General features: G+C 48.2%; 1 protein-coding gene and 1 non-coding gene across 2 annotated transcripts; one reads left to right on the top strand and one right to left on the bottom strand.

Annotated features, from left to right (window-relative positions):
• Positions 1-173: 173 nt before the first annotated feature.
• LOC146036528 (uncharacterized) lies at positions 174-24473 on the bottom strand. Its single transcript, XM_083160506.1, has 3 exons — positions 23851-24473; positions 4065-4205; positions 174-1369 (listed from the first exon to the last, which is right to left on the bottom strand). Exons 1-3 carry the CDS (start codon positions 23915-23917, stop codon positions 1191-1193), a joined length of 387 nt encoding a protein of 128 aa, XP_083016632.1. The 5' UTR covers positions 23918-24473; the 3' UTR covers positions 174-1190.
• Positions 24474-25925: 1452 nt separating this feature from the next.
• Positions 25926-26054, top strand: LOC146040040 (U6atac minor spliceosomal RNA). Its single transcript, XR_014463212.1, has one exon. It is a non-coding gene; the product is annotated as a U6atac minor spliceosomal RNA (small nuclear RNA).
• The last annotated feature ends 429 nt before the right edge of the window (positions 26055-26483 follow it).

The following is a 26483-nucleotide window of genomic DNA, read 5'->3' as shown; positions in this document are numbered from 1 at the left end:
GGTGGCTCGCTGCGCTCGTCACACTATCTATAATCACCTCCAAGCCGACGTGGATAGTGGGTGTATGAAAAGGTCGGAGGACGTGTACCGATGCCCCTCGCGGGCTCGCTGCACTCGCCACGCTTCGGGTTGGCGTTGATAGTAGGGTGGCGTTAACAATGGGGGGGGGGCATTTAACATAGTCATTACCCATCAGGGTGGGTGTACAATCAAAAATCGGGTCTGGGGGGGCATTTGACATAGGAATCAGGCATCTGGGTGCATGTACAATTAAAAATCGTGTCCAATCACAGTGCGATGCAACGCGATTTTTCGTTGTACAATGCCCTACGATGGAAATTGTGGGCGTCGTGATAATACACAAGTACCCAAAGTCACTTTAGAAATCACCTTTCCAGAATATTTGTTGACTTCTATTAAGGGGTAATTCACCCCAAGGATAATTTTGCCTACTTAAAGTCACTATGCTGTGTACTGTGATCTACAGGATCTCCTGTTGTTGAATAAAGTTTTTTACCTGAAATAATCTGCTGAAATCTATATAAACACTGTTAGCAACTGTAGCCATTATTATCTGTAACTATGGACACAGTCCTGCATTTGTTTCCGTGGTTGCATACATTGAAAAGGATGATCAGTTCACAGTGTGTTTCTCAGTACTCAACAGGTGATTTTAGGCAAAATGGTACAATGTTATCATTTTAAAGTCTTAGTACCCAGCGTGATGATTTTAAGTAGGCAAATTTGTATTACTTGTGTTAGCCTTCTTATATATATTGGTTCAATTAACTGAATGATTTGTATTTTAAAAGGTGTCTTTATACTTATACCCAATAAATTAGCTCCGCCCACTTTATTACCCATATTCCCTCAGAATGATGAAAATTATCACATGTTTTGGGTGGGTTTTCACAGGACAACACCCTGAAATTAGACGTCCTCCTTATAAAGACCCAAATGTAATATGGCGATTTGCCCGTCTAGGTGCGGTTCCGACAGTACAGCCAATAGATTGAAAGCATCTGGTGACGTAAGAAATAAGATCCCCGTAGAGTTCCGGAACCGCCTGGTATGTTATGTGAATCCATTCCCCATATCCCAAAATCCAATTTCTGCCCGCCCATCGAAATGTCATACCCACGTCCAGAGTCCGGAGAATGGGGCAGATGAATGTTTCCATACGGACAGTATCATAGGACGACAACCCAGAAGAGGCAGAGGGTGAGGAGGGCCAGGCGGTGGAGGGTGAGACGTGGGGCACGGTTACACAGGTCAGTGTCACAGCAGTGGATCCGGACACCCGGCAGCTCCTGCTGCTGACAGTGACGGGACGTGGCGCAACCACTGGTCAGAAGCTTCCCCAGCACCACTACAAAGAGAAAACAACATTAGATACACACTACTCCCTAGAATGAGAGTACCGCTGTTTGATGGCCAATGCATCAGATTTAATCAGGGATTTATACAGTTACACAGGTTCTGTGGCTGATGCAGATTTGAAGTCATCCAGCCAGAGAACCTGTGTAATTCATATGTGTCCCTGATTAAAGGGACATTTTATAGCCACCATACGGCCACTGGCTTACAATCAGTATGATAATGCATAGACATCTGTCCAAGATGGAAGAACAGTCATTACCAAGAGCCACCAGTAGAGGGCAAGGTCGAGCTGCCTGTATATTGGAGATTGATAGACTGTGGACAAAGTGGCAGTATGCTGGGACTAGTAGTTCTACAAAAGATAGTGTATGGAAAAGCAGTTTTTTTTTTTAATTAGCAGTCTGCGGGCATTAATAAAACCCTGGAAATAATATCAGAATCCATGAGTATACAGATAATATCTGATGTCGCCAGGGGTACATAAGCAAAATCTGATTGTCACTAGAAGTAACATACAGTAATGTAGAAGTATACGGATGCTGAGTGAAATAATAGATTTTTATATACTTCCACAGTAATCGGTGCATGGCGCGGGATACTATAATAAGAATTGTCAGCATGTTACATATCAAGCGGAAAAGATTGACAAACCAGGCATGTCCAACCTGCAGCCCTCCAGCTGTTGTGAAACTACAAGTCCCATCATGCCTTGCCACAGTTTTGCTATTAGGGAATGCTAAACCTATGGCAAGGCATGCTGGGATGTGTAGTTTCACAACAGCTGGAGGGCCACAGTTTGGACACGCCTGTATTGTAGGTGCTGCTTATTACACTGCTAGATAAAAACCCGTCACGATGACGGAGTCCGCAATGTACTTTTACTTTGAGCTGTAACAGTTTTTAATGGCACTTTGAGCAGTGACAGTTTTTAGCCCACAAACGCGCCACCCTACCCCCAGTCCCTATATGCTCCGGGTATATGGTCACCCTATTAAGGTTGACATGTATTGGGTCGACTACTGAAGGTCCACAGGCCTTAGGTAAAACCTAAAATAGGTCGACATGGGTAAGGTCAACAGGGTCGGAATGTCGACACAAGCATTAGGTCGACAATTGGAAGGTCGACAGTCAGAATGTTGACATGAGCTTTTCTCCTTTTTTTCCTGAGCCGACATGTGCCGACAGGCGGTATTTCATGCCCTACCATCCACTACGGGGGTGGTGGGAGACTAAATAAGTGCGCCCGAAGCCTGGCTTGCGCAGCGAGCCATGCGAGGGTTCGCGGTACACTTAGATGGTGTTCATGTCGACTGTGTTGACATTTAGAGCAAAAAAACATGAAAAACTCATGTTGACCTTCCCATTGTTAACCTAATGCTTGTGTCAACCTTCAGACCTATTTTAGGTGTCGATCTTCAGTGGACCCAATGCATGTTGACCTAAAGTTGGTCGACCCAATGACCCATACCCCTGCTCCTACCTCCAACCTCTGTCTTCACAGCTCCCTCTCGCCATATCCAGCAAGTTTGAAACAGAACAGTCCCTGCAAAAATTGCTTTCACTTTCTGTCATGTTTTAGCACACAAAGGAGTCATTTGGTCCATCGAGTGGCCTCTAGTGGTCAGTGGTGGTACTTCACCTCATAGAGAAGGAGTAGTTAGCATTTTATATATAGATAACTAGATGGATAGACAAAGCACTCAAGGAAACGTGAACATCTCAGACAATAAAACATATTGAGGCCATGTATGACTATTGATGGTGCCGTGAGATCTCACGAGCAGGGCCCTCTTGCCCCAGCAGGATTTTCTCCAAAAACTGCCATCTTTTTAAAGCGGCAATCATTTGAAAGGAAAATTCAGGTTGGTTTTGCCGTGTACACTATTGCCACTTTAAAATTACGCCCATTCTCAGACAAACTCTCGCACTTCCAGCTTCTCCAGCCCAAGTACATACCTCCCAACTCTTACAAGTTGGGGGACTCTCCCACTGACCCATTCACTGTGTCCTGCCGCAGTGAGGGGGCGTCTGGAAGGGTGTGAACATATCTGCATAGTGTGTATTGACAGAAGAGAAGGGCGGGGGCTTAGTGACAGAAAATGGAAGGTGCAGCTTGCGATCGCATCATTCCTGTGAAGCCACACCCCTTTTGCAGAGGCCATACCCCTTTTGGGGCTTTGTCACTTAGAGGAGTCTGGGACATCTAGAACATTGGGAGCTATGTAAGTATAATCTGATTGGTTGCCAATCCCGCGCTTTATATATTTTGCATTCTTGTTCCTCTTGTCATCTGTACACTGTTTATGCTTACCCACTAATTCAGAGCTGATCACAGGCCACACTTTGTTAGCAAATGGACAAAACGATGCTGCACTGCAGGTGGGGCAGATGTAACAAGTGGAGAGAGAGTCAGATTTGGGTGAGTTATTTTGTTTCTGTGCAGGGTAAATACTGGCTGCGTTATTCTTGCACTGTAATTTAGATTTCGGTTTGATCACACCCCACCCAAATCTTCCTCTCTCTGTGAACACGTTACATCTGCCCCACCTGCAGTGCAGCATGATTTTGTCCATTTGCTGTAAAATGTTCCTTGCGATTAGGTCTGAATTTAGCTGCTTGTCAGGCCCCCTTTAGCACCATAGAAGTAACAGGTAATAATAACAGATACTGAATATTCTGATTACCGCTTTCAATCTTGATGCAGAATCGCTGCTTGAAGCCCTTGTGCGAGTGGGAGCAGGTGATGGTCTCTGGGCTCGTACAGCCCTTATCGATGTACTTGGCTCCGGAGATGATGTTGCAGCTGTAACACTGGAGGCCGCTAACTACAAGAGGAAATGTCACAGGTATCGGTGAAAACAGCAGATATTACTCGGACAGAACTTAAACATTCCAGAATTATTCTTATTACTTTGTCGATCTTCAAAACCCTGAGGTTGTGCTAGATAAGATTTACACCCTATATATTCACCTGCCCAGGCAGCACAGACTCAGAGTAACCAATGAGGCTTCGGCTTTTTGGGAAGAAGTGACTGCACAATCAGAGGGGTAACTAACAATGCCACCACAGCACAAGTGGTGGCGGGGGATCCAGCGCCGAATGGTCTTGGGGGTTATTCTGATTCACTCGGAAAGGCACAATCACTCTCTAATGGACAAAATCATATGCACTGCAGGTGGGGCTGATGCAACATGTGCAGAGAGAGTTAAGGGCCCTACATACGCAGAGATTTGTGCCAGAGATTCATAACGGGAGATTCAGCACGGAAGATGTCACTCTCTCAGATAATGAGCCACATACAGAGAGATCTGTGTCAGAGATACATAACGGGAGATTCAGCATGGAAGATGTCACTCTCTCAGATAATGAGCCACATACAGAGAGATCTGTGTCAGAGATACATAACGGGAGATTCAGCATGGGAGATGTCACTCTCTCAGATAATGAGCCACATACAGAGAGATCTGTGTCAGAGATTCATAACGGGAGATTCAGCACGGGAGATGTCACTCTCTCAGATAATGAGCCACATACAGAGAGATCTGTGTCAGAGATACATAACGGGAGATTCAGCATGGGAGATGTCACTCTCTCAGATAATGAGCCACACACAGAGAGATCTGTGTCAGAGATACATAACGGGAGATTCAGCATGGGAGATGTCACTCTCTCAGATAATGAGCCACATACAGAGAGATCTGTGCCAGAGATACATAACGGGAGATTCAGCATGGGAGATGTCACTCTCTCAGATAATGAGCCACACACAGAGAGATCTGTGTCAGAGATACATAACGGGAGATTCAGCATGGGAGATGTCACTCTCTCAGATAATGAGCCACATACAGAGAGATCTGTGTCAGAGATACATAACGGGAGATTCAGCACGGGAGATGTCACTCTCTCAGATAATGAGCCACATACAGAGAGATCTGTGTCAGAGATACATAACGGGAGATTCAGCACGGGAGATGTCACTCTCTCAGATAATGAGCCACATACAGAGAGATCTGTGTCAGAGATACATAACGGGAGATTCAGCATGAGAGATGTCACTCTCTCAGATAATGAGCCACATACAGAGAGATCTGTGTCAGAGATACATAACGGGAGATTCAGCACGGGAGATGTCACTCTCTCAGATAATGAGCCACATACAGAGAGATCTGTGTCAGAGATACATAACGGGAGATTCAGCACGGGAGATTTCACTCTCTCAGATAATGAGCCACATACAGAGAGATCTGTAACACCCCATAACTGTGGAATAATAGGTGCCGTGCATTCCAGTTAACCAGGGGTTAATATACCCCAGCACTAGGCACAGCTCAGACCTAAAGAGTTAAACACAGACAGGCTGGAGTGTGACAGGAAGAGAGAGGTCAGAGGTGACTGAGGAAGTTAGCAGCTAGCACAGAGAGAGGAGACTTCTCCATGCAGCCTGAAAGACACTTGAGCAGCACAGAGCTCCAGTAATGAGTGGCAGCCCAGCCTGTGAGAGAAGGAGCCAGTCAGGCAGCGTGCAAACTGTACAAGAGAACACAGCAGTCACAGTGTCAAGCTGCCAGAGCCCTGCAGTAAATATTAAGTGCCAGCCCAGCAGCCAGCACGTGGGCAGTACAGAGCCCAGCAGCCAGAGCCCAGCAGCCAGCACGTGGGTAGCACAGAGCATAGTAGCCAGAGCCCAGCAGCATGGTGTAAGCAGCAGCAGAGCCTGGACAGCAGAGGCACCATTGATGCAGTCACCAGGGACAGATCAGCGGTGACAGAGTCCGGGAGATCGAGACTGGTTGGAACCAGCACCTGCAGCCGATACAGGTACCTTACTGCACACTGTGCCCCTGCCTACCACCCCTATTATATCGCCCGCCAGGCACATTATAGGGTCAGGGACCCATGGACACCCCTAGCGCATGACAGGGTTGTACCCATTGAGGCCGCATAGAGAGCCACAGTGCAGGCCAGTGGCCAGTAGTCCTGTGTAGCTGATTGTGGCAACGTCTAGGCGCCCACACTAGCACTCCCAGGAGGGTACACAGCACTGGTGAAGACTTACTGATCCCAGCCGGACGCCTGGGTAAGGAAACAGGGTAACTATAAGGGCCCAAAGGCCTCCTTACCAACACTTGAGAGTGATCTAACCCTTCCAGGACTCCAAGTGGGATTCACCCACGCCCTAGTAAAGCGACCCCGCTTACAGCAAACCAAGAGCCCTTCTTATATTGTTTTTCCCCTGGCCCATCTTCAGATAGGAGCACCGCTTGGGCCCCACCGAAACCCCTGTGCACGGGTCAGGTTATTAGGACCTGCAATCCGGGACTTTAGTTAGGGTAATGGTTACCGGTAACCCTAGGTTATATGCATGCAAAGAATCTACAGTAAATAGAGGTCAGAAGTACTGATTGATTATAGGAGTAATGCCTAGTATTATGGTAAAGCATTTCCTTGTCTGCACTGTTTAGTATGCTGGTAAAACGTTTCCTTCTCTGTATTGCCTGACATTATGGTAAAACATTTCCTTTTACTTGAATGTTTACTGCACTGTAAAACATGTCCGTTTACTTGAATGTTATTACAATTTGTTCACTTGTTGTGATAATATTGTTAAGTTGTTAACTGAAAGAGGTTGACGTCCATAGTGACTGCTTTGAAAATAAAAGGTCAACCTAACCCAGTGGTCGAGTGTTCTGTGCCCATTCCTGTATCAAGAGAAGACTCCAGACTGAGATCCGTGAGGTTGGGGAGGCACGGCCCCCACCGCATCTATAAGGTAACTCCTCCTTTTGGGTGTCTACAGTTTTCTGGCGTCACGAACAGGATATAGTCGACGCGGAGTATAATCTGATACCAGGATGGACGCAGTACAGGTTGGGGGTGGACAACCCGGTGTGCCCCCCAACGGCGACCAACAGGCTGCCCCTCCAGTGGCAGTACCTGCTCCAGCAGCCCTCCCTCATGCTCCCATCACGCTACCCTATTACTTTGGGGCCCCATGGATGCTGACTTACAGTGGGGACCCCAACAAGGGCGCCGCGTTCACGGCATTCAGGAACCAGATGAAGTCCATGGCCCAGCTCTACACCCCGAGCGAAGAACAGAGGGTACAGATCCTAATCGGCCAACTCACGGGCTCTGCCCTTAGCGAGGTCGAATCGTGGGATGATGACCAAAAGAAGGACACCGACCAGATCTTGAACCGGCTTGCCACGATCTTCGAGACCGCCACCCTCCCAGAGTTGAAGATGCAACTCTACGGTCGGAAACAGCGACCAGGCGAAACCCTCCGGGACTTCGCCCTTAGCCTACAGAAGGCCCTGAAGCTCATCCAAGCGGCCGACAAAGATGAGGTTCGTAACAGTGACGAGGCTCTCACTCTCCAGTTCGTGGAGGGAGCGTCGAACCCCATCATCAAGACCCAGCTACGAATCCTAAAGATGCAGATGCCGGGAAAGTCCTTTGCCGACTTTAAGAACACCGCCATCCTGACCATTGGGAATCACACTGACCCCGAAGCAGAATATCCGGAGATGGCGGGGGATCGAGGATCTGTGGCCACGAGCTCTGAACAAGTCGGCCGATTAAAAGACCGGACCATCCAGAGTTGCCAACCGCCAGCGGGAAATCCAGACCAATCCCTCCAGCGCCAGGTGGAAGACCTGACCCTCGTGATGGCTGCAATGGAGCGAGACATACGCCAGCTGACACAGCAAACCGCGGCTAACCGCGGGGAGGCCAGATGGAAGATGGAAGGACAGCAGTCGAACCGGAATCGATGGGACCCACCCCGAGAATATGGGAGGCGAGCCTCAGACCCATTCGACCATCAAGGCCAGCCCATGTGTCGACACTGTCAGGAGGCCAGGCACGTCGAGAGAAACTGCCCCTCGTCCGACCATTTAAACTGCAATGCCCCGAGGATGAGGGCCGAACCTCGGGGAGAACACCGGGAGTAGACTCAGACCCGGAGGAATGGTGGGCCCAATATGTAGGACAATGCCCGAGGATCCCAGTAGTGATCAACGGGATAGAGACAGTGGCCATGATCGACACCGGGTCACAGGTATCCATGATACAGTTACCCACTCTCCAAAAGTATTGGGGAAAAGTACCGTTTAGACAGCCCCCCACACAAGTGAAGGTGGTCGCTGCCAATGGCCGAGAGGTCGTCTGCAACGGGTACTGGGAGGCAGATTTGCAGATTGGACGAACCCGCTTACCCAGGCAGGGTTATTTAGTGATCACCTGCGGGGAAGGGAGAGTTGCTCCCATCATCCTGGGCATGAACATACTAAGGAATTGCCCTGAAGAGCTGATTGCAGCGTTAAAGCAGGAACCAGTTAACCAAGACCAGACTGGGGAGATCACCCAACGGCACATAATCTGCGTCCAGGGGAGCCAAGTGGAGAAGAGAGTGCTGGCCCCGCGTACCCAAGGGACGGTCAAGTGGTTTAACATCCGAAGGGGATATGGCTTCATCAACCGGAACGACACAAGGGATGACATTTTTGTCCATCGGACAGCCCTAAAGAAGAGCCACTCGCGGAGACTTCTGTGCAGTCTCAGAGAAGGCGAGACGGTGGAGTTCGATGTGGTGGAGGAGGAACAGGGTGCCAAAGCGGTGAACGTGACTGGTCCAGGTGGGGTGCCAGAGAGAAGAAACTGGCAGGGCCCCGACAGGCGTCCTTTCCGCAGGCGTGCCCATTGGTGCCAAAGTGGACAGATGGAGGCACCGATTTCCCTCAGCCCAGTCTCACGGCATCTACGCTCAAGAGTGAACCTCGTACCCGACAATAGAGGAGAGAAGCCGGTCGCAGCAGAGGAGTGGAATCACCCCACCCCTATCGTTAACAGTCATCCCCAGCGTAGATTTCACCATAAATGGGAGGCCGAGCCCTACGTGGTCACCAAGAGCCCGACGGCAGCAATCAAAGTCCACCAAAGTGGAGAACCGGACAGGACTCGACTGCACTGGGTACATTGCAACCAGTCTAAGTCATGCTCTCGACAGACGGAGTTCCCTACCGTCGCCCCCGGGAGCATGCCCAGGGGCCCGCAGGAACTGCTGTTGAACGTAGGGTGGAGCATACCGTCCATCCCGGCTATACTGACCACAGAACCTGTAGAGGACTCCAGCCCGGTACCGAGAATAAGCTCCAGCTGTAATAATCTCATGCCGTTCTGATGTTATATATTTATGTATATATGTATAGGTTGTTCATTTATGTTGACACTGTTATAACTGTCGGTAGTATTCGGACTGCGAAAGAGACTTTACGGATTCAGAACTTTGAAAGGTTCGGACTTATGTCTCCGAGAGCGTGGCGTGAGGACACGCACATAAAAAAGTATGGGCGGATGTAACACCCCATAACTGTGGAATAATAGGTGCCGTGCATTCCAGTTAACCAGGGGTTAATATACCCCAGCACTAGGCACAGCTCAGACCTAAAGAGTTAAACACAGACAGGCTGGAGTGTGACAGGAAGAGAGAGGTCAGAGGTGACTGAGGAAGTTAGCAGCTAGCACAGAGAGAGGAGACTTCTCCATGCAGCCTGAAAGACACTTGAGCAGCACAGAGCTCCAGTAATGAGTGGCAGCCCAGCCTGTGAGAGAAGGAGCCAGTCAGGCAGCGTGCAAACTGTACAAGAGAACACAGCAGTCACAGTGTCAAGCTGCCAGAGCCCTGCAGTAAATATTAAGTGCCAGCCCAGCAGCCAGCACGTGGGCAGTACAGAGCCCAGCAGCCAGAGCCCAGCAGCCAGCACGTGGGTAGCACAGAGCATAGTAGCCAGAGCCCAGCAGCATGGTGTAAGCAGCAGCAGAGCCTGGACAGCAGAGGCACCATTGATGCAGTCACCAGGGACAGATCAGCGGTGACAGAGTCCGGGAGATCGAGACTGGTTGGAACCAGCACCTGCAGCCGATACAGGTACCTTACTGCACACTGTGCCCCTGCCTACCACCCCTATTATATCGCCCGCCAGGCACATTATAGGGTCAGGGACCCATGGACACCCCTAGCGCATGACAGGGTTGTACCCATTGAGGCCGCATAGAGAGCCACAGTGCAGGCCAGTGGCCAGTAGTCCTGTGTAGCTGATTGTGGCAACGTCTAGGCGCCCACACTAGCACTCCCAGGAGGGTACACAGCACTGGTGAAGACTTACTGATCCCAGCCGGACGCCTGGGTAAGGAAACAGGGTAACTATAAGGGCCCAAAGGCCTCCTTACCAACACTTGAGAGTGATCTAACCCTTCCAGGACTCCAAGTGGGATTCACCCACGCCCTAGTAAAGCGACCCCGCTTACAGCAAACCAAGAGCCCTTCTTATATTGTTTTTCTCCTGGCCCATCTTCAGGGGATGCGGTTAATTTCCCGGCGGTCGGGATCCCGGCGGTCGGAATCCCGACACTGGAATCCCGACCGCCGAAATCCCGAAACTTTCTCCCTCCGTGGTTGTCCACGACACCCATAGAGGGAGAATATAATAGCGTGCCGAGCGTAGCGAGGCACCGGGCCCGCTGCGTGGCGAGCGCAGCGAGCCCGCAAGGGGGGGCGATCCATGTCCCCCCCTTGTCGGGATTTCGGCGGTCGGGATTCCAGTGTCGGGATTCCGACCGCCGGGATCCCGACCGCCGGGATATCATATCGGATCCATCTTCAGATAGGAGCACCGCTTGGGCCCCACCGAAACCCCTGTGCACGGGTCAGGTTATTAGGACCTGCAATCCGGGACTTTAGTTAGGGTAATGGTTACCGGTAACCCTAGGTTATATGCATGCAAAGAATCTACAGTAAATAGAGGTCAGAAGTACTGATTGATTATAGGAGTAATGCCTAGTATTATGGTAAAGCATTTCCTTGTCTGCACTGTTTAGTATGCTGGTAAAACGTTTCCTTCTCTGTATTGCCTGACATTATGGTAAAACATTTCCTTTTACTTGAATGTTTACTGCACTGTAAAACATGTCCGTTTACTTGAATGTTATTACAATTTGTTCACTTGTTGTGATAATATTGTTAAGTTGTTAACTGAAAGAGGTTGACGTCCATAGTGACTGCTTTGAAAATAAAAGGTCAACCTAACCCAGTGGTCGAGTGTTCTGTGCCCATTCCTGTATCAAGAGAAGACTCCAGACTGAGATCCGTGAGGTTGGGGAGGCACGGCCCCCACCGCATCTATAAGGTAACTCCTCCTTTTGGGTGTCTACAGATCTGTGTCAGAGATTCATAACGGGAGATTCAGCATGGGAGATGTCACTCTCTCAGATAATGAGCCACATACAGAGAGATCTGTGCCAGAGATACATAACGGGAGATTCAGCATGAGAGATGTCACTCTCTCAGATAATGAGCCACATACAGAGAGATCTGTGTCAGAGATACATAACTGGAGATTCAGCATGGGAGATACCACTCTCTCAGATAATGAGCCGCATACAGAGAGATCTGTGTCAGAGATACATAACGGGAGATTCAGCATGAGAGATGTCACTCTCTCAGATAATGAGCCGCATACAGAGAGATCTGTGTCAGAGATACATAACGGGAGATTCAGCATGAGAGATGTCACTCTCTTAGATAATGAGCCACATACAGAGAGATCTGTGTCAGAGATACATAACGGGAGATTCAGCATGAGAGATACCACTCTCTCAGATAATGAGCCGCATACAGAGAGATCTGTGTCAGAGATACATAACGGGAGATTCAGCATGAGACATGTCACTCTCTCAGATAATGAGCCACATACAGAGAGATCTGTGTCAGAGATACATAACGGGAGATTCAGCATGGGAGATGTCACTCTCTCAGATAATGAGCCACATACAGAGAGATCTGTGCCAGAGATTCATAACGGGAGATTCGGCATGAGAGATGTCACTCTCTCAGATAATGAGCCACATACAGAGAGATCTGTGTCAGAGATACATAACTGGAGATTCAGCATGGGAGATGTCACTCTCCCAGATAATGAGCCACATACAGAGAGATCTGTGTCAGAGATACATAACGGGAGATTCAGCACAGGAGATGTCACTCTCCCAGATAATGAGCCACATACAGAGAGATCTGTGTCAGAGATACATAACGGGAGATTCAGCATGGGAGATGTCACTCTCTCAGATAATGAACCACATACAGAGAGATCTGTGTCAGAGATTCATAACGGGAGATTCAGCATGAGAGATGTCACTCTCAGATAATGAGCCACATACAGAGAGATCTGTGTCAGAGATACATAACGGGAGATTCAGCATGGGAGATGTCACTCTCTCAGATAATGAGCCACATACAGAGAGATCTGTGTCAGAGATACATAACGGGAGATTCAGCACGAGAGATTTCACTCTCTCAGATAATGAGCCACATACAGAGAGATCTGTGTCAGAGATACATAACGGGAGATTCAGCACAAGAGATTTCACTCTCTCAGATAATGAACCACATACAGAGAGGTCTGTGTCAGAGATACATAACGGGAGATTCAGCACGAGAGATTTCACTCTCTCAGATAATGAGCCACATACAGAGAGATCTGTGTCAGAGATACATAACGGGAGATTCAGCATGGGAGATGTCACTCTCTCAGATAATGAGCCACATACAGAGAGATCTGTGCCAGAGATACATAACGGGAGATTCAGCATGAGAGATTTCACTCTCTCAGACAATGAGCCACATACAGAAAGATCTGTGTCAGAGATACATAACGGGAGATTCAGCATGGGAGATATCACTCTGTCAGATAATGAGCCACATACAGAGACATTAGTGTCAGAGATTCATAACGGTAGATTCAGCATGAGAGATGTCACTCTCTCAGATAATGAGCCACATACAGAGAGATCTGTGTCAGAGATACATAACGGGAGATTCAGCACGGGAGATGTCACTCTCTCAGATAATGAGCCACATACAGAGAGATCTGTGTCAGAGATACATAACGGGAGATTCAGCACGGGAGATTTCACTCTCTCAGATAATGAGCCACATACAGAGAGATCTGTGTCAGAGATACATAACGGGAGATTCAGCATGGGAGATGTCACTCTCTCAGATAATGAGCCACATACAGAGAGATCTGTGCCAGAGATACATAACGGGAGATTCAGCATGAGAGATTTCACTCTCTCAGACAATGAGCCACATACAGAAAGATCTGTGTCAGAGATACATAACGGGAGATTCAGCATGGGAGATATCACTCTGTCAGATAATGAGCCACATACAGAGACATTAGTGTCAGAGATTCATAACGGTAGATTCAGCATGAGAGATGTCACTCTCTCAGATAATGAGCCACATACAGAGAGATCTGTGTCAGAGATACATAACGGGAGATTCAGCACGGGAGATGTCACTCTCTCAGATAATGAGCCACATACAGAGAGATCTGTGTCAGAGATACATAACGGGAGATTCAGCACGGGAGATTTCACTCTCTCAGATAATGAGCCACATACAGAGAGATCTGTGTCAGAGATACATAACGGGAGATTCAGCATGAGAGATTTCACTCTCTCAGATAATGAGCCACATACAGAGAGATCTGTGTCAGAGATACATAATGGGAGATTCAGCACGGGAGATGCCACTCTCTCAGATAATGAGCCGCATACAGAGAGATCTGTGTCAGAGATACATAACGGGAGATTCAGCATGAGAGATGTCACTCTCTCAGATAATGAGCCACATACAGAGAGATCTGTGTCAGAGATACATAATGGGAGATTCAGCATGGGAGATGTCACTCTCTCAGATAATGAGCCACATACAGAGAGATCTGTGCCAGAGATTCATAACGGGAGATTCAGCATGAGAGATGTCACTCTCTCAGATAATGAGCCACATACAGAGAGATCTGTGTCAGAGATACATAACGGGAGATTCAGCACGAGAGATTTCACTCTCTCAGATAATGAACCACATACAGAGAGATCTGTGTCAGAGATTCATAACGGGAGATTCAGCATGAGAGATGTCACTCTCTCAGATAATGAGCCACATACAGAGAGATCTGTGTCAGAGATACATAACGGGAGATTCAGCATGGTAGATGTCACTCTCTCAGATAATGAGCCACATACAGAGAGATCTGTGTCAGAGATACATAACGGGAGATTCAGCACGAGAGATTTCACTCTCTCAGATAATGAACCACATACAGAGAGATCTGTGTCAGAGATACATAACGGGAGATTCAGCACGAGAGATTTCACTCTCTCAGATAATGAGCCACATACAGAGAGATCTGTGTCAGAGATACATAACGGGAGATTCAGCATGGGAGATGTCACTCTCTCAGATAATGAGCCACAGAGAGATCTGTGCCAGAGATACATAACGGGAGATTCAGCATGGGAGATATCACTCTCTCAGATAATGAGCCACATACAGAGAGATCTGTGTCAGAGATACATAACGGGAGATTCAGCATGGGAGATGTCACTCTCTCAGATAATGAGCCACATACAGAGAGATCTGTGCCAGAGATACATAACGGGAGATTCAGCATGAGAGATTTCACTATCTCAGACAATGAGCCACATACAGAAAGATCTGTGTCAGAGATACATAACGGGAGATTCAGCATGGGAGATATCACTCTGTCAGATAATGAGCCACATACAGAGACATTAGTGTCAGAGATTCATAACGGTAGATTCAGCATGAGAGATGTCACTCTCTCAGATAATGAGCCACATACAGAGAGATCTGTGTCAGAGATACATAACGGGAGATTCAGCACGGGAGATGTCACTCTCTCAGATAATGAGCCACATACAGAGAGATCTGTGTCAGAGATACATAACGGGAGATTCAGCACGGGAGATTTCACTCTCTCAGATAATGAGCCACATACAGAGAGATCTGTGTCAGAGATACATAACGGGAGATTCAGCATGAGAGATTTCACTCTCTCAGATAATGAGCCACATACAGAGAGATCTGTGTCAGAGATACATAACGGGAGATTCAGCATGAGAGATTTCACTCTCTCAGATAATGAGCCACATACAGAGAGATCTGTGTCAGAGATACATAATGGGAGATTCAGCACGGGAGATGTCACTCTCTCAGATAATGAGCCGCATACAGAGAGATCTGTGTCAGAGATACATAACGGGAGATTCAGCACAGGAGATTTCACTCTCTCAGATAATGAGCCACATACAGAGAGATCTGTGTCAGAGATACATAACGGGAGATTCAGCATGAGAGATTTCACTCTCTCAGATAATGAGCCACATACAGAGAGATCTGTGTCAGAGATACATAATGGGAGATTCAGCACGGGAGATGTCACTCTCTCAGATAATGAGCCGCATACAGAGAGATCTGTGTCAGAGATACATAATGGGAGATTCAGCACGGGAGATGCCACTCTCTCAGATAATGAGCCGCATACAGAGAGATCTGTGTCAGAGATACATAACGGGAGATTCAGCATGAGAGATGTCACTCTCTCAGATAATGAGCCACATACAGAGAGATCTGTGTCAGAGATACATAATGGGAGATTCAGCATGGGAGATGTCACTCTCTCAGATAATGAGCCACATACAGAGAGATCTGTGCCAGAGATTCATAACGGGAGATTCAGCATGAGAGATGTCACTCTCTCAGATAATGAGCCACATACAGAGAGATCTGTGTCAGAGATACATAACGGGAGATTCAGCATGGGAGATGTCACTCTCTCAGATAATGAGCCACATACAGAGAGATCTGTGTCAGAGATACATAACGGGAGATTCAGCACGAGAGATTTCACTCTCTCAGATAATGAACCACATACAGAGAGATCTGTGTCAGAGATTCATAACGGGAGATTCAGCATGAGAGATGTCACTCTCTCAGATAATGAGCCACATACAGAGAGATCTGTGTCAGAGATACATAACGGGAGATTCAGCATGGGAGATGTCACTCTCTCAGATAATGAGCCACATACAGAGAGATCTGTGTCAGAGATACATAACGGGAGATTCAGCACGAGAGATTTCACTCTCTCAGATAATGAACCACATACAGAGAGATCTGAGTCAGAGATACATAACGGGAGATTCAGCACGAGAGATTTCACTCTCTCAGATAATGAGCCACATACAGAGAGATCTGTGTCAGAGATACATAACGGGAGATTCAGCATGGGAGATATCACTCTCTCAGATAATGAGCCACATACAGAGAGATCTGTGTCAGAGATACATAACGGGAGATTCAGCATGGGAGATGTCACTCTCTCAGATAATGAGCCACATACAGAGAGATCTGTGCCAGAGATACATAACGGGAGATTCAGCATGAGAGATTTCACTCTCTCAGACAATGAGCCACATACAGCGAGATCTGTGTCAGAGATACATAACGGGAGATTCAGCATGGGAGATTTCACTCTCTCAGATAATGAGCCACATACAGAGAGATCTGTGTCAGAGATACATAACGGGAGATTCAGCATGAGAGATGTCACTCTCTCAGATAATGAGCCACATACAGAGAGATCTGTGTCAGAGACACATAACAGGAGATTCAGCATGGGAGATGTCACTCCAGCGGCGTAGCTTTGTTTGGGGCGCCCCCCCGCCGTTAATGAGAGGGAGGCGCCCCCCCTCCCAGCCCGTCTGGCCGCCCCCCCGTGCCTGCCCCCTGTGCCCCCTCCCTCCATTGCCGCAGTCTTACCTGTCCGCGCGTCCCGGCTCCCCTCCTGGCTTCAATAAATTCTATGCAGACGGACCACGATAAAATGGCCGCCCACATACCGCAGACAGTTTCGGAGAACAGTCTGCTTTATGGGGCGGTCATTTTATTGTGGTCCGTCTCCATAGCATTGTTTGAAGCCAGAAGGGGAGCCGGGACACGCGGACAGGTAAGCATGGGGGACGGGGGGATTACTATAGCACCGCAGCGACCCCCCCCCCCCGCGACCGCGGGGGCTGTGGTGCTATAGTTACGCCACTGTGTCACTCTCTCAGATAATGAGCCACATGCAGAGAGATCTGTGTCAGAGATACATAACGGGAGATGTCACTCTCTCAGATAATGAGCCACATGCAGAGAGATCTGTGTCAGAGATACATAACGGGAGATTCAGCACGGGAGATGTCACTCTCTCAGATAATGAGCCACATACAGAGCGATCTGTGCCAGAGATACATAATGGGAGATTCAGCACGGGAGATGTCACTCTCTCAGATAATGAGTCACATACAGAGAGATCTGTGTCAGAGCTACATAATGGTAGATTCAGCATGGGAGATGTCACTCTCTCAGATAATGAGCCACATACAGAGAGATCTGTGTCAGAGATACATAATAGGAGATTCAGCACAGGAGATGTCACTCTCAGATAATGAGACACATACAGAGAGATCTGTGCCAGAGATACATAACGGGAGATTCAGCATGGGAGATGTCACTCTCTCAGATATGAGCCACATACAGAGAGATCTGTGTCAGAGATACATAACGGGAGATTCAGCATGGGAGATGTCACTCTCTCAGATAATGAGCCACATACAGAGAGATCTGTGTCAGAGATACATAACGGGAGATTCAGCATGGGAGATGTCACTCTCTCAGATAATGAGCCACATACATTGACGCCGCCCTGATGTCCCACAACGCCGCCCCCCTTGCCACGCCGGACGCCGCCCCCCCCTGCTCGCCGCACGAAAGCACAGTACCCGCCGCCCCACCGCCTCCCCCTGCTCCCTCCCCCCTCCCCCTGCTCGCCGCACGGAGACGGAGCAGGGGGAAAAAGCCACTCACCCACTCCACAAATCTGCTGCCTACCCGCAGCAACTCCCGGTCTCCCTGTCACCTGTCCTCCTCTGGCGGTACTTCAAGCCGCCTGCCCGCTCACACGTCCCCCTGCTGCTGCAGCTCCACTGCCACCAATGATAAGGCACCCCTATTTATTTATTTATATATATATATATATATATATATATATAACCACTGCCACCAATAACAAGCCATATATATATATATATATATGAGCACTGCCACCAATACAAGCCTTCCATATATATATATATATATATATAACCACTGCCACCAATATAGATAGATAGATATAATGGAGATGATCCGGCTCTCCCTGTGTGGTGCCCGCTCCAAGTGAATGTGCACTAGGCCACCAGCGCACATTGATTTGCGCCAATACTGCATTTTATAGGGGAAGCGGTCATCTATTAGAATGAACTTAGGTCTACAGTCATTAGGTCGACCCCACTAGGTCGACTGGCAGGAAGGTCGACCTGACTTAAGGTCGACATGGGCCAAGGTCGACATGACTTAAGGTCGAATTTGCATGAAGGTCGACTGGTCATAAGGTCGACATGGGGTTTTTCACTGTTTTTTGAGCCGACATGTGCCGACAGGCGATGCGAGGGTCCGATTCTCATTGCCAACTGTGTCCATGTCGACTGTGTCGACATTCGGATCAAAAAACAGTGAAAAACCCATGTCGACCTTATGACCAGTCGACCTTCCTCATGTCGACCTTTATGCAAATTCGACCTTAAGTCCTGTCGACCTTAAATCAGGTCGACCTTCCTGCCAGTCGACCTAACGGGGTAATGGGGTCGACCTAATGACTGTAGACCTAAGTTCATTCTGACAGATGTACCGATTCCGTGTGTGTATGTGTGTGTGTGTATATATATATATATATATATATATATATATATATATATATATATATATATATATATATATATATATATATATATATATATATATATATATATATATATATATATATATATATATATATATAGACAAAGAAGGTGACACTCCCCCAGGCTTTAGTTCAACCCCTTTATTTAAATTTTGAATACTTTTTTTATTCCCCTGAAGTTTCTGTGAGAGATTTGAAATCTGTCATGCTGAATCTGCCATTATGAATCTCTGGCACAAATCTGTGTGTGTGTGGCTCATTATCTGAAAATTCTGTTTTTAGGGAAATCTCTCGTGCTGAATCTCCCGTTATGAATCTCTGGCACAAATCTCTGCGTATGTAGGCCCCAGGAGATTCAGCACAGGAGATGTCACTCTCTCAGATAATGAGCCACATACAGAGAGATCTGTGTCAGAGATTCATAACGGGAGATTCAGCATGGGAGATGTCACTCTCTCAGATAATGAGCCACATACAGAGAGATCTGTGCCAGAGATTCATAACGGGAGATTCAGCATGGGAGATTTCAAATCTGTCACAACTGTCACAGAGTGTGACGTAAACAAACGCACTACATCACAAAACTTTAGTGGCCATATATACGTCGCCAAATACGTATGGAGTGGCAGCATTGCACGGTTCAGTGGGATCCGTTCAATGCTGTCTAATGTAAAATATTGAAAGAATAAATAAATAATAATAAAAAAAAATCGACGTAGGGTCCCCCCCCATGGCTCGAACCAGCCCCGGGCTGAAAGAGCCGGTCCTGGTTTTAGAAATTGAGGGGCCAAAAATGTTTGGGTTCCCCCGGATTTCTAAAACCAGCATCAGGCTCAAGGGCCAGTCCTGGTTCCCAAAATACGGGGGGCGAAAGGAGTAGTGGTCCCCCTGTATTTTGGCAACCAGCACCGGGCCCAAACAGCCAACAGGGTAATGCCACAGCCAGGGGAAACTTTTTACGCAAGTTCCCCTGGTCAAAGCATTCATCCTTGTGGCTGGTCAGTCCAGGAAGGGACCCTGGCGGAGTTGGGACCCCCCCATGAAGGAGTCCCCCCCCATCCCCCCTCCAGGATACTCCCTGTCCGACCTGAAGCCTGGGGCTGTCCCGGGGCTGATTGTAGTATTAAAAATAGAATATACTATTCTACATTGTTGTGGAACTACAAGTCTTAGCAAGCCTGCACCACATGCTGGGATTTGGAGATCCACAAGTCCCATCATGCGGAGCAATAAAGGGCCAACTGGTACTTGTAGTTCTACAACAATGCAAATAGTTAAAAAAAACACACATAATAAAAATAGAACTTTATTACATACTACAATGACACACACATACACACTGTACTTACCTATAGGTCCACCGCTGGTCAGTCCTCTTGTCCAGTGGAATCCGTTTGTGTGTCGGTCCTGCTGCTCCAGGTGCCGCTGTATCTTTTATACTGCAGGATGGGGTCAGAGCGGTGCCCCCCCCCCCTGTGTCCCAGCAGCAATCAAAAGAATCCGCCGGAGCGTCTGCCAGAAGGGAGTGGCTGTGTGGGGCAACACTCATCCCGAGGACCTTCACCTGGCCGCTGCCGGGAACCCTCACCCAGCCACCACCGGGAACCTTCACCCCGCCCCTGCCGGAAACCTTCACCCCGCTGCCACCAGGGACCTTCACATCGCCACCGCCAGGAACCTTCACCCCGCCGCAATTGCCTGGAAAGCCAAAAAGCGCAGGGGTCAATGTGGCACCAGACGAGGCGAGTCTGTCCAGCGTCGCGTCCTCTCCCTGGCAGCAGTGCAGCTTGTGACTGAAGAAGGCGGGCGGTGCGACGGCTTCAGCGTCTTCTGTCAGTGACAGTCGCTCAGATGGCCCTGCTCATCCCCACACCACACATGCGGGAGATGAGCAGGAGCATCTGCACTGAATTAACCGACAGAGCCGTTCTGAATCTTGTGCAGATTCAGAACGGCGGGGGCGCGCATGGAAATCGCTGTGTGGGCTATATATACACAGCGATTTACATGCCTTTTCTGGCATTTTCTGAGGGATTTGTTAAAATCGCTCAGAAAATGGCTCAAAATTGTGGGGGGCCCTTTAGATTTGGGTAGGGGTGTACTTCAAACTGATATCTATATTGCAGTGTTAAAATAAAGCAGCCAGTATTTACCCTACACAGAAACAATAAAACACCGAAATTGGGATCATTTGGCCTACAGCATGATGGTCGACAGTCATGAGGTCGACACCATTAGATCGACATGGGAGGAGGTCAACATGGGTCTAGGTCGACATGGGAAAAGGTCGACTTGGTTATAGTTCGAAAGGTCATTAGTTCGACAGGTCATTAGTTCGACAATGTCTGGGTCCACAGTCAAAGGGTCGACATGGGGTTTTTCACTGTTTTTTTTACCTGAATGTCGACACAGTCGACATGGACACAGCTTCAAGTGCACCGCATCGCTCGCTGTGCTCGCTGCTAGAACCATGTTGACCTTGACCCATGTTGACCTATCCCCATGTCGACCTAATGGTGTCGACCTAATGCTTGTCAACCAACTTACTGTAGACCAAATGATCCCATTCCCCCAGCCGCAGGCCGCAGCCATGTCAGAGCACAGCGAGCGGAGCAGTCGGTAAGTATATTGTGGTTGTTCTATATTTATTTATTTTTTTATGATTTAATAAGGATTTCAGCACCATAAAATAAACAATTTATTTTACCATAACTAAAGATTTTTAGCTAAAACCAGAAATGTACAGGCAACGACATACTATTATTATCATTAATTCCAACATTTGTTTACATCACAGACAAAGACAACAGTCCTGACCTTTTTATGTCACAGTTTTGGCCACACCCTCCCAGCACGCTTGGCATCCCCTAGGACCTCCCATCTGTACACATGCAATTTGGCCAGATAAATCTATTCAATTTATTGGACCAAATTGCATGTAAAAAATGGCACATCAAGTGACAAATCTCATGCAGCACTCCAGGGAAACTGCGGAGGAAGTTCCGGGTCAATCGGGTCCAACTTGTCCCTCAGACAAGTTCAACAAGTGTATGGGGGCCTTTGGGGGCAGATTGTGATGTAGCATCTACACCAGTGGGCACTGTGCCACTCCCCCCCCCCCACTTCCGCATACCTAGACGCACCCCTAGTCTCCTGAGGGTGAGAGTAGATGGGTGTGGTAAAGGGTTCCGACAGTCGGGATCCTGACAGTCATTAGCCTGTCATCGGGATCCCGACTGGCCGGACTCAGACAGCATGGCGAGCGCAACAAAGCCCCTTGCGGGCACGGTGGCTCACTACGCTCTCCACCTATTCTATTCTCCCTCTATGGGGGTTGTGGACCCCCACAAAGGAAAAATAGCCGGTGGCCGTCGGGAACCCGTCTGCCGGTGTTTTAAAAGTCGGGATCCCGACGTCAGGTAAATGACTGTCGGGACCCCGTTCTGCACCCGAGCCGATAAGGACACTGAGGAACACGGGCGCAGAATGAAAGCATTTTACAATGCACATCCACAATCAAGGCTGTTGTCAGAAATTGTGGGGCCTTGGACTGACAAAATACAAAGCCCCCCCCTCCCTTCTAGAACCTCCAGCATGCCTCAGCTGTCCACAGCACTACAATCGCCATGACTTGCCTCCACTGACTTAAACCTCTCTTTGGGTTATGGTAATAATAGTGACAGTAGGGATCGGCAGGATCTCGGGAATTTCGGCTGGGATTTGAATCATATGATTGAAACGCACATTTGATCCCTTACTGCCAGGGAGCAGGGCCGCCATCAAAGGGGGACTGCAGGAAATCCAGTCCTGGGCCCAGCCAGAAAGGGGGCCCAGGACTGGAGTTTATAATGTATAACTTGTCATAAACAAAGTTTACATTTCCCTTGAAGCAATGTAGAGGTTGAGTTGTGCGACCAGTGCAGCAGACAGGTCTCACCAGTCATTCCAACTGTTCGAGAAAGGGAAGGGGGGCCCGGACTATTTTGTCAGTCCCAGACTCCACAATTTTTGATGGCAGCCCTGCCGGGTAGCACTGAGCACTAGCAGCGCTCCGCTCAGGCGTTGCCCATAAAACATGCTGTATGGCTGAGCAGCGTGATTTTAGGGGTGCTCTGTGTCCACCACCCTCTGCACACCCTGTCCACCGGTCACCGCACACCCTCTCTGTTGCATCCCTCCCCATGGCCAGCCGCCACCTCCTGCCCTCTGCGCCGCATCTGCTGTCCCCTCACACACCCTCTCCGTTGCATGCCCCCACACACACACGGCCAGCCGCCCCCTCCACCACCTCCCGCCCTGTTTCCCTGTGTCTTCCTGCCCACTCCACCATAAGGAGGCCAATCCCGGGAATCCCAGAATTGACCGTTTTCCCCAGCTGGGATTGGCCATCCTACCTGACGGCTAAGCTTAGCAAGCACACAAACAGAACCGAGCCAAAAATACGACACAGATGTATTTAGATTTTACACAATGAATAGTAAAGCATCACAAAGGATAATCCAAATTAACAAAGGAATACCATTTCACCTTGCACTATGGTGAAAGACAGCAAACATTGTCCAAGCAGGGACATATATAAACCGTACATTTGTGACAAGCTAAAATATGCGCCAAAGAAATTTTTCTCTTGTACGGTATTTAAAAAAATAAATAAAATTGTGACCTGGACAGTGTCAAGTAATTCCCTCATATTAAGGCGTAACCCTCCTGTGCGCCCCTCACCCCTATGATGAACACCTCCCATTATTTATTATTAAAAGTAATTTACCTACTCACCTACCCAGGAGGAGAGCACAAGGGTGAGGGACAGCAGGACTGCAGAGAGTGACATCAGGGGTCCCATGGGCTACACAGTCGGAGACCCTATTTGCCTCGGAATAGAAGATTGGGACTCCGCACTCATAGCATCTGACTGCGTTCACAATAAAGCCCAATCTGGCTGCGCTGGAAGGTCACGTAAACCTTCTTACAAAGACATGTGGATTAGAGGGACTGGGAGGAAATCATCTTTCGCGTGAACCTCCCGCCGCATCATGTTTTTGGTGATTTGTTTTCTTTTTTTTTCTCTGCATATTTCTACATGCCATCTGCAGAAAGCTGATGTGTCGCACAGGTGCTAGGGACAGAATGACATGAACTGAGGATATCCTGAAAACCTGGCCTGTATGAATCGCAGAAGCAAATAGCTTTATAAGCACATAAATGTTTCAGAGCCATATATGCAATGGAGGGGACACAACAGACCCCCAGAAGGGTAATAGGCTGTGCGTATTGCACCCCTCCTCTTAATGACAGCTCAAGACACAATCCATCCCCGATTTAGGGGGATTAGGAAGGTTTCACATTGCCACATGCTTTTCATTTCTGCGTCGGAGAGAGAGAGAGAGAGAGAGATCCGTCTGTTATCTGGATATCTGGAACCAGGAATCTCCGCGTCGGCGCCGGAAAATATACGTGAACCAACTCAACTCAGCGTCATATGACCAAACACATTTCTTTTGCAATCCCCGACCTGCATCTTTCAAAAGCACGGGTATGGTATGTATATCAGTGCTGAAATACAGACCACACTGAAGCACCACAACAGAGAGTGACACCGCAGGCAGGGAAGAGGAACTGCACGGGCCTTGGATGCAGGGAGCTAGAATAAGCACTTGGTTAGGTTTTTGCCCTTACAAGAGGGGGGGGGGGGGGGTGTTAGGGTTAGGCTGCGGGTCAGCAGTTAAGTTAAGGTGGCTGGGTGCAGGGTAATGGCCCCCATACACTACTGCAACTTCTCCGAGAGACCACCCTTCGACCGCCCCGGCAGCTTTCTGGGCGGGAGGATTGCATGTAATATATGGCATGTGGTCATTTTGCTTGTGATATATCACATGCAATCCCAGCCAAGGCTCTGGGTCCGATACATCTATAGTGAAGTACTAGGGGCTGCGGGGAGGGATGACTGCTGTTAGCCCCAGCATTCCCCCATCCTCAGGCAGCCACACCCAACGTATACCCAGGCCTGGCCATATCTCAGCGACCCTGGTTGTGTATTATGAGAAATGTAAGCAGCGGCTGAAGTAAATTTGGCTACAGAAGAGAAGAATAAATGGTGGAGCTGAGCTGAAATATGAGTGTGTGCAGGACCAACATGAGAAGTATGGCAAGGTTCAGTGAGTAACCCACATACATATTTAGGGTTATTTTGCGCAGTCCATTATAAAAGTTAATAACAGCATGGTTGTCAGAGGCCTTTTCAAGACCTTTAGTGCATACTCAGCAGATAGACTGATATTCCCAGCAGAAGTACCCCTCTTCTGAATAGGGCTGATCCTTCCTAAATCCCTCTTACTATTCTGCAACCGTGCACAAGACTCTGCTCTAAGCCAATTCCTAATCCTCTGCTCTTCCCCGTTATCCCTGCAAAGATTTGTATTAGTCTGTAATTCGTCTGAACATAGATACGCGCTGCGCCTAATCGCCTTCACACAGATAGGGATCAGTACCCTGGAGTGTCCACTAGAGGTCGCACTTCCGCGTGTCCACACGGCCCCTTACCTGCCAATCGAAAGATGGCGTCGCTTCCGCCCAGACAATCACAGAGAAAGAGAGACGGGGCTCGGGTGCATCAACCTAAATCCACGCCTCTGAAAGGCCATTGGTTAGTTCTGTGCATATTTAATTTTTCAGCTTTAGGAGATATTTTGGGGTGATACTCGCAAATATATGTAAATACATCGGTACAGGCTGTGTTGGGGTATGCAACTAGAGGGAATAAGGGCATATGAGACGTTATAATGGAGTCGCCGTAAGTGAGTAGGAGGTAAATTGGTTGAGCGATATATACCGGAGATGCGTACTATAAGACCGTGTTGTATGAAAGGAGAGAAGGTTAGCACTCCCCTTGACAAGGATGGAAGAGGTCCCAGTGGCCTTTCAACACATATACGGTTAAGGCATTGCCACCTACTTAGTGGCATCTCTAACCAAATTTTTTTTTAATATATATCTTGGTGACATGAAGCGCAGTGGAATGTCGCCATCATCAGAGTCACTATATACCACACCAGTATATAATACTTTTATATTGATACATTTGCCAATTTGAACATATCCTTTCATACTGTACTCAGGCAATATAGCCGCACGTTTTATTCCTTGTGTCCGATGCTGCGGTGTCCTTTTGGAACCATCCGCAATATATTTATCAACAGTTACTGATATAGCACCAGCATATTCCATTGCGCTTTATAATTGGCGCATAGGGATGGACATCGCAAGCCCACCATCAAATGATGGCTGAAGAATTTGTTTAAAAAAATATATATATATTCATATGATTTTTGCATGCGCAAACATCTTCAGCATGGCCACGCCTGCACAGAAGCACTGCAGCATGGCCACGCCTGCACAGAAGCACTGCAGCA

This window comes from Crinia signifera, chromosome 9, assembly GCF_055691185.1.
Source record: "Crinia signifera chromosome 9, ASM5569118v1, whole genome shotgun sequence".
Lineage (NCBI taxonomy): Eukaryota > Metazoa > Chordata > Amphibia > Anura > Myobatrachidae > Crinia > Crinia signifera.
The sequence above is the reverse complement of the archived record's forward strand: the minus strand, read 5'-3'. Positions and strand labels throughout refer to the sequence as shown.

What these genes read in the sequence shown, in the direction of transcription:
- LOC146036528 (XM_083160506.1), bottom strand. Translation starts at nt 23,917, where the DNA reads ATGGGACCCCTGATGTCACTCTCTGCAGTCCTGCTGTCCCTCACCCTT. An exon ending in TGTGCTCTCCTCCTGGGTAG is followed by an intron (nt 4,206 to 23,850) that starts GTGAGTAGGTAA and finishes TTCCTCTTGTAG; the next exon opens with TTAGCGGCCTCCAGTGTTAC. An exon ending in CTGCATCAAGATTGAAAGCG is followed by an intron (nt 1,370 to 4,064) that starts GTAATCAGAATA and finishes TTCTCTTTGTAG; the next exon opens with TGGTGCTGGGGAAGCTTCTG.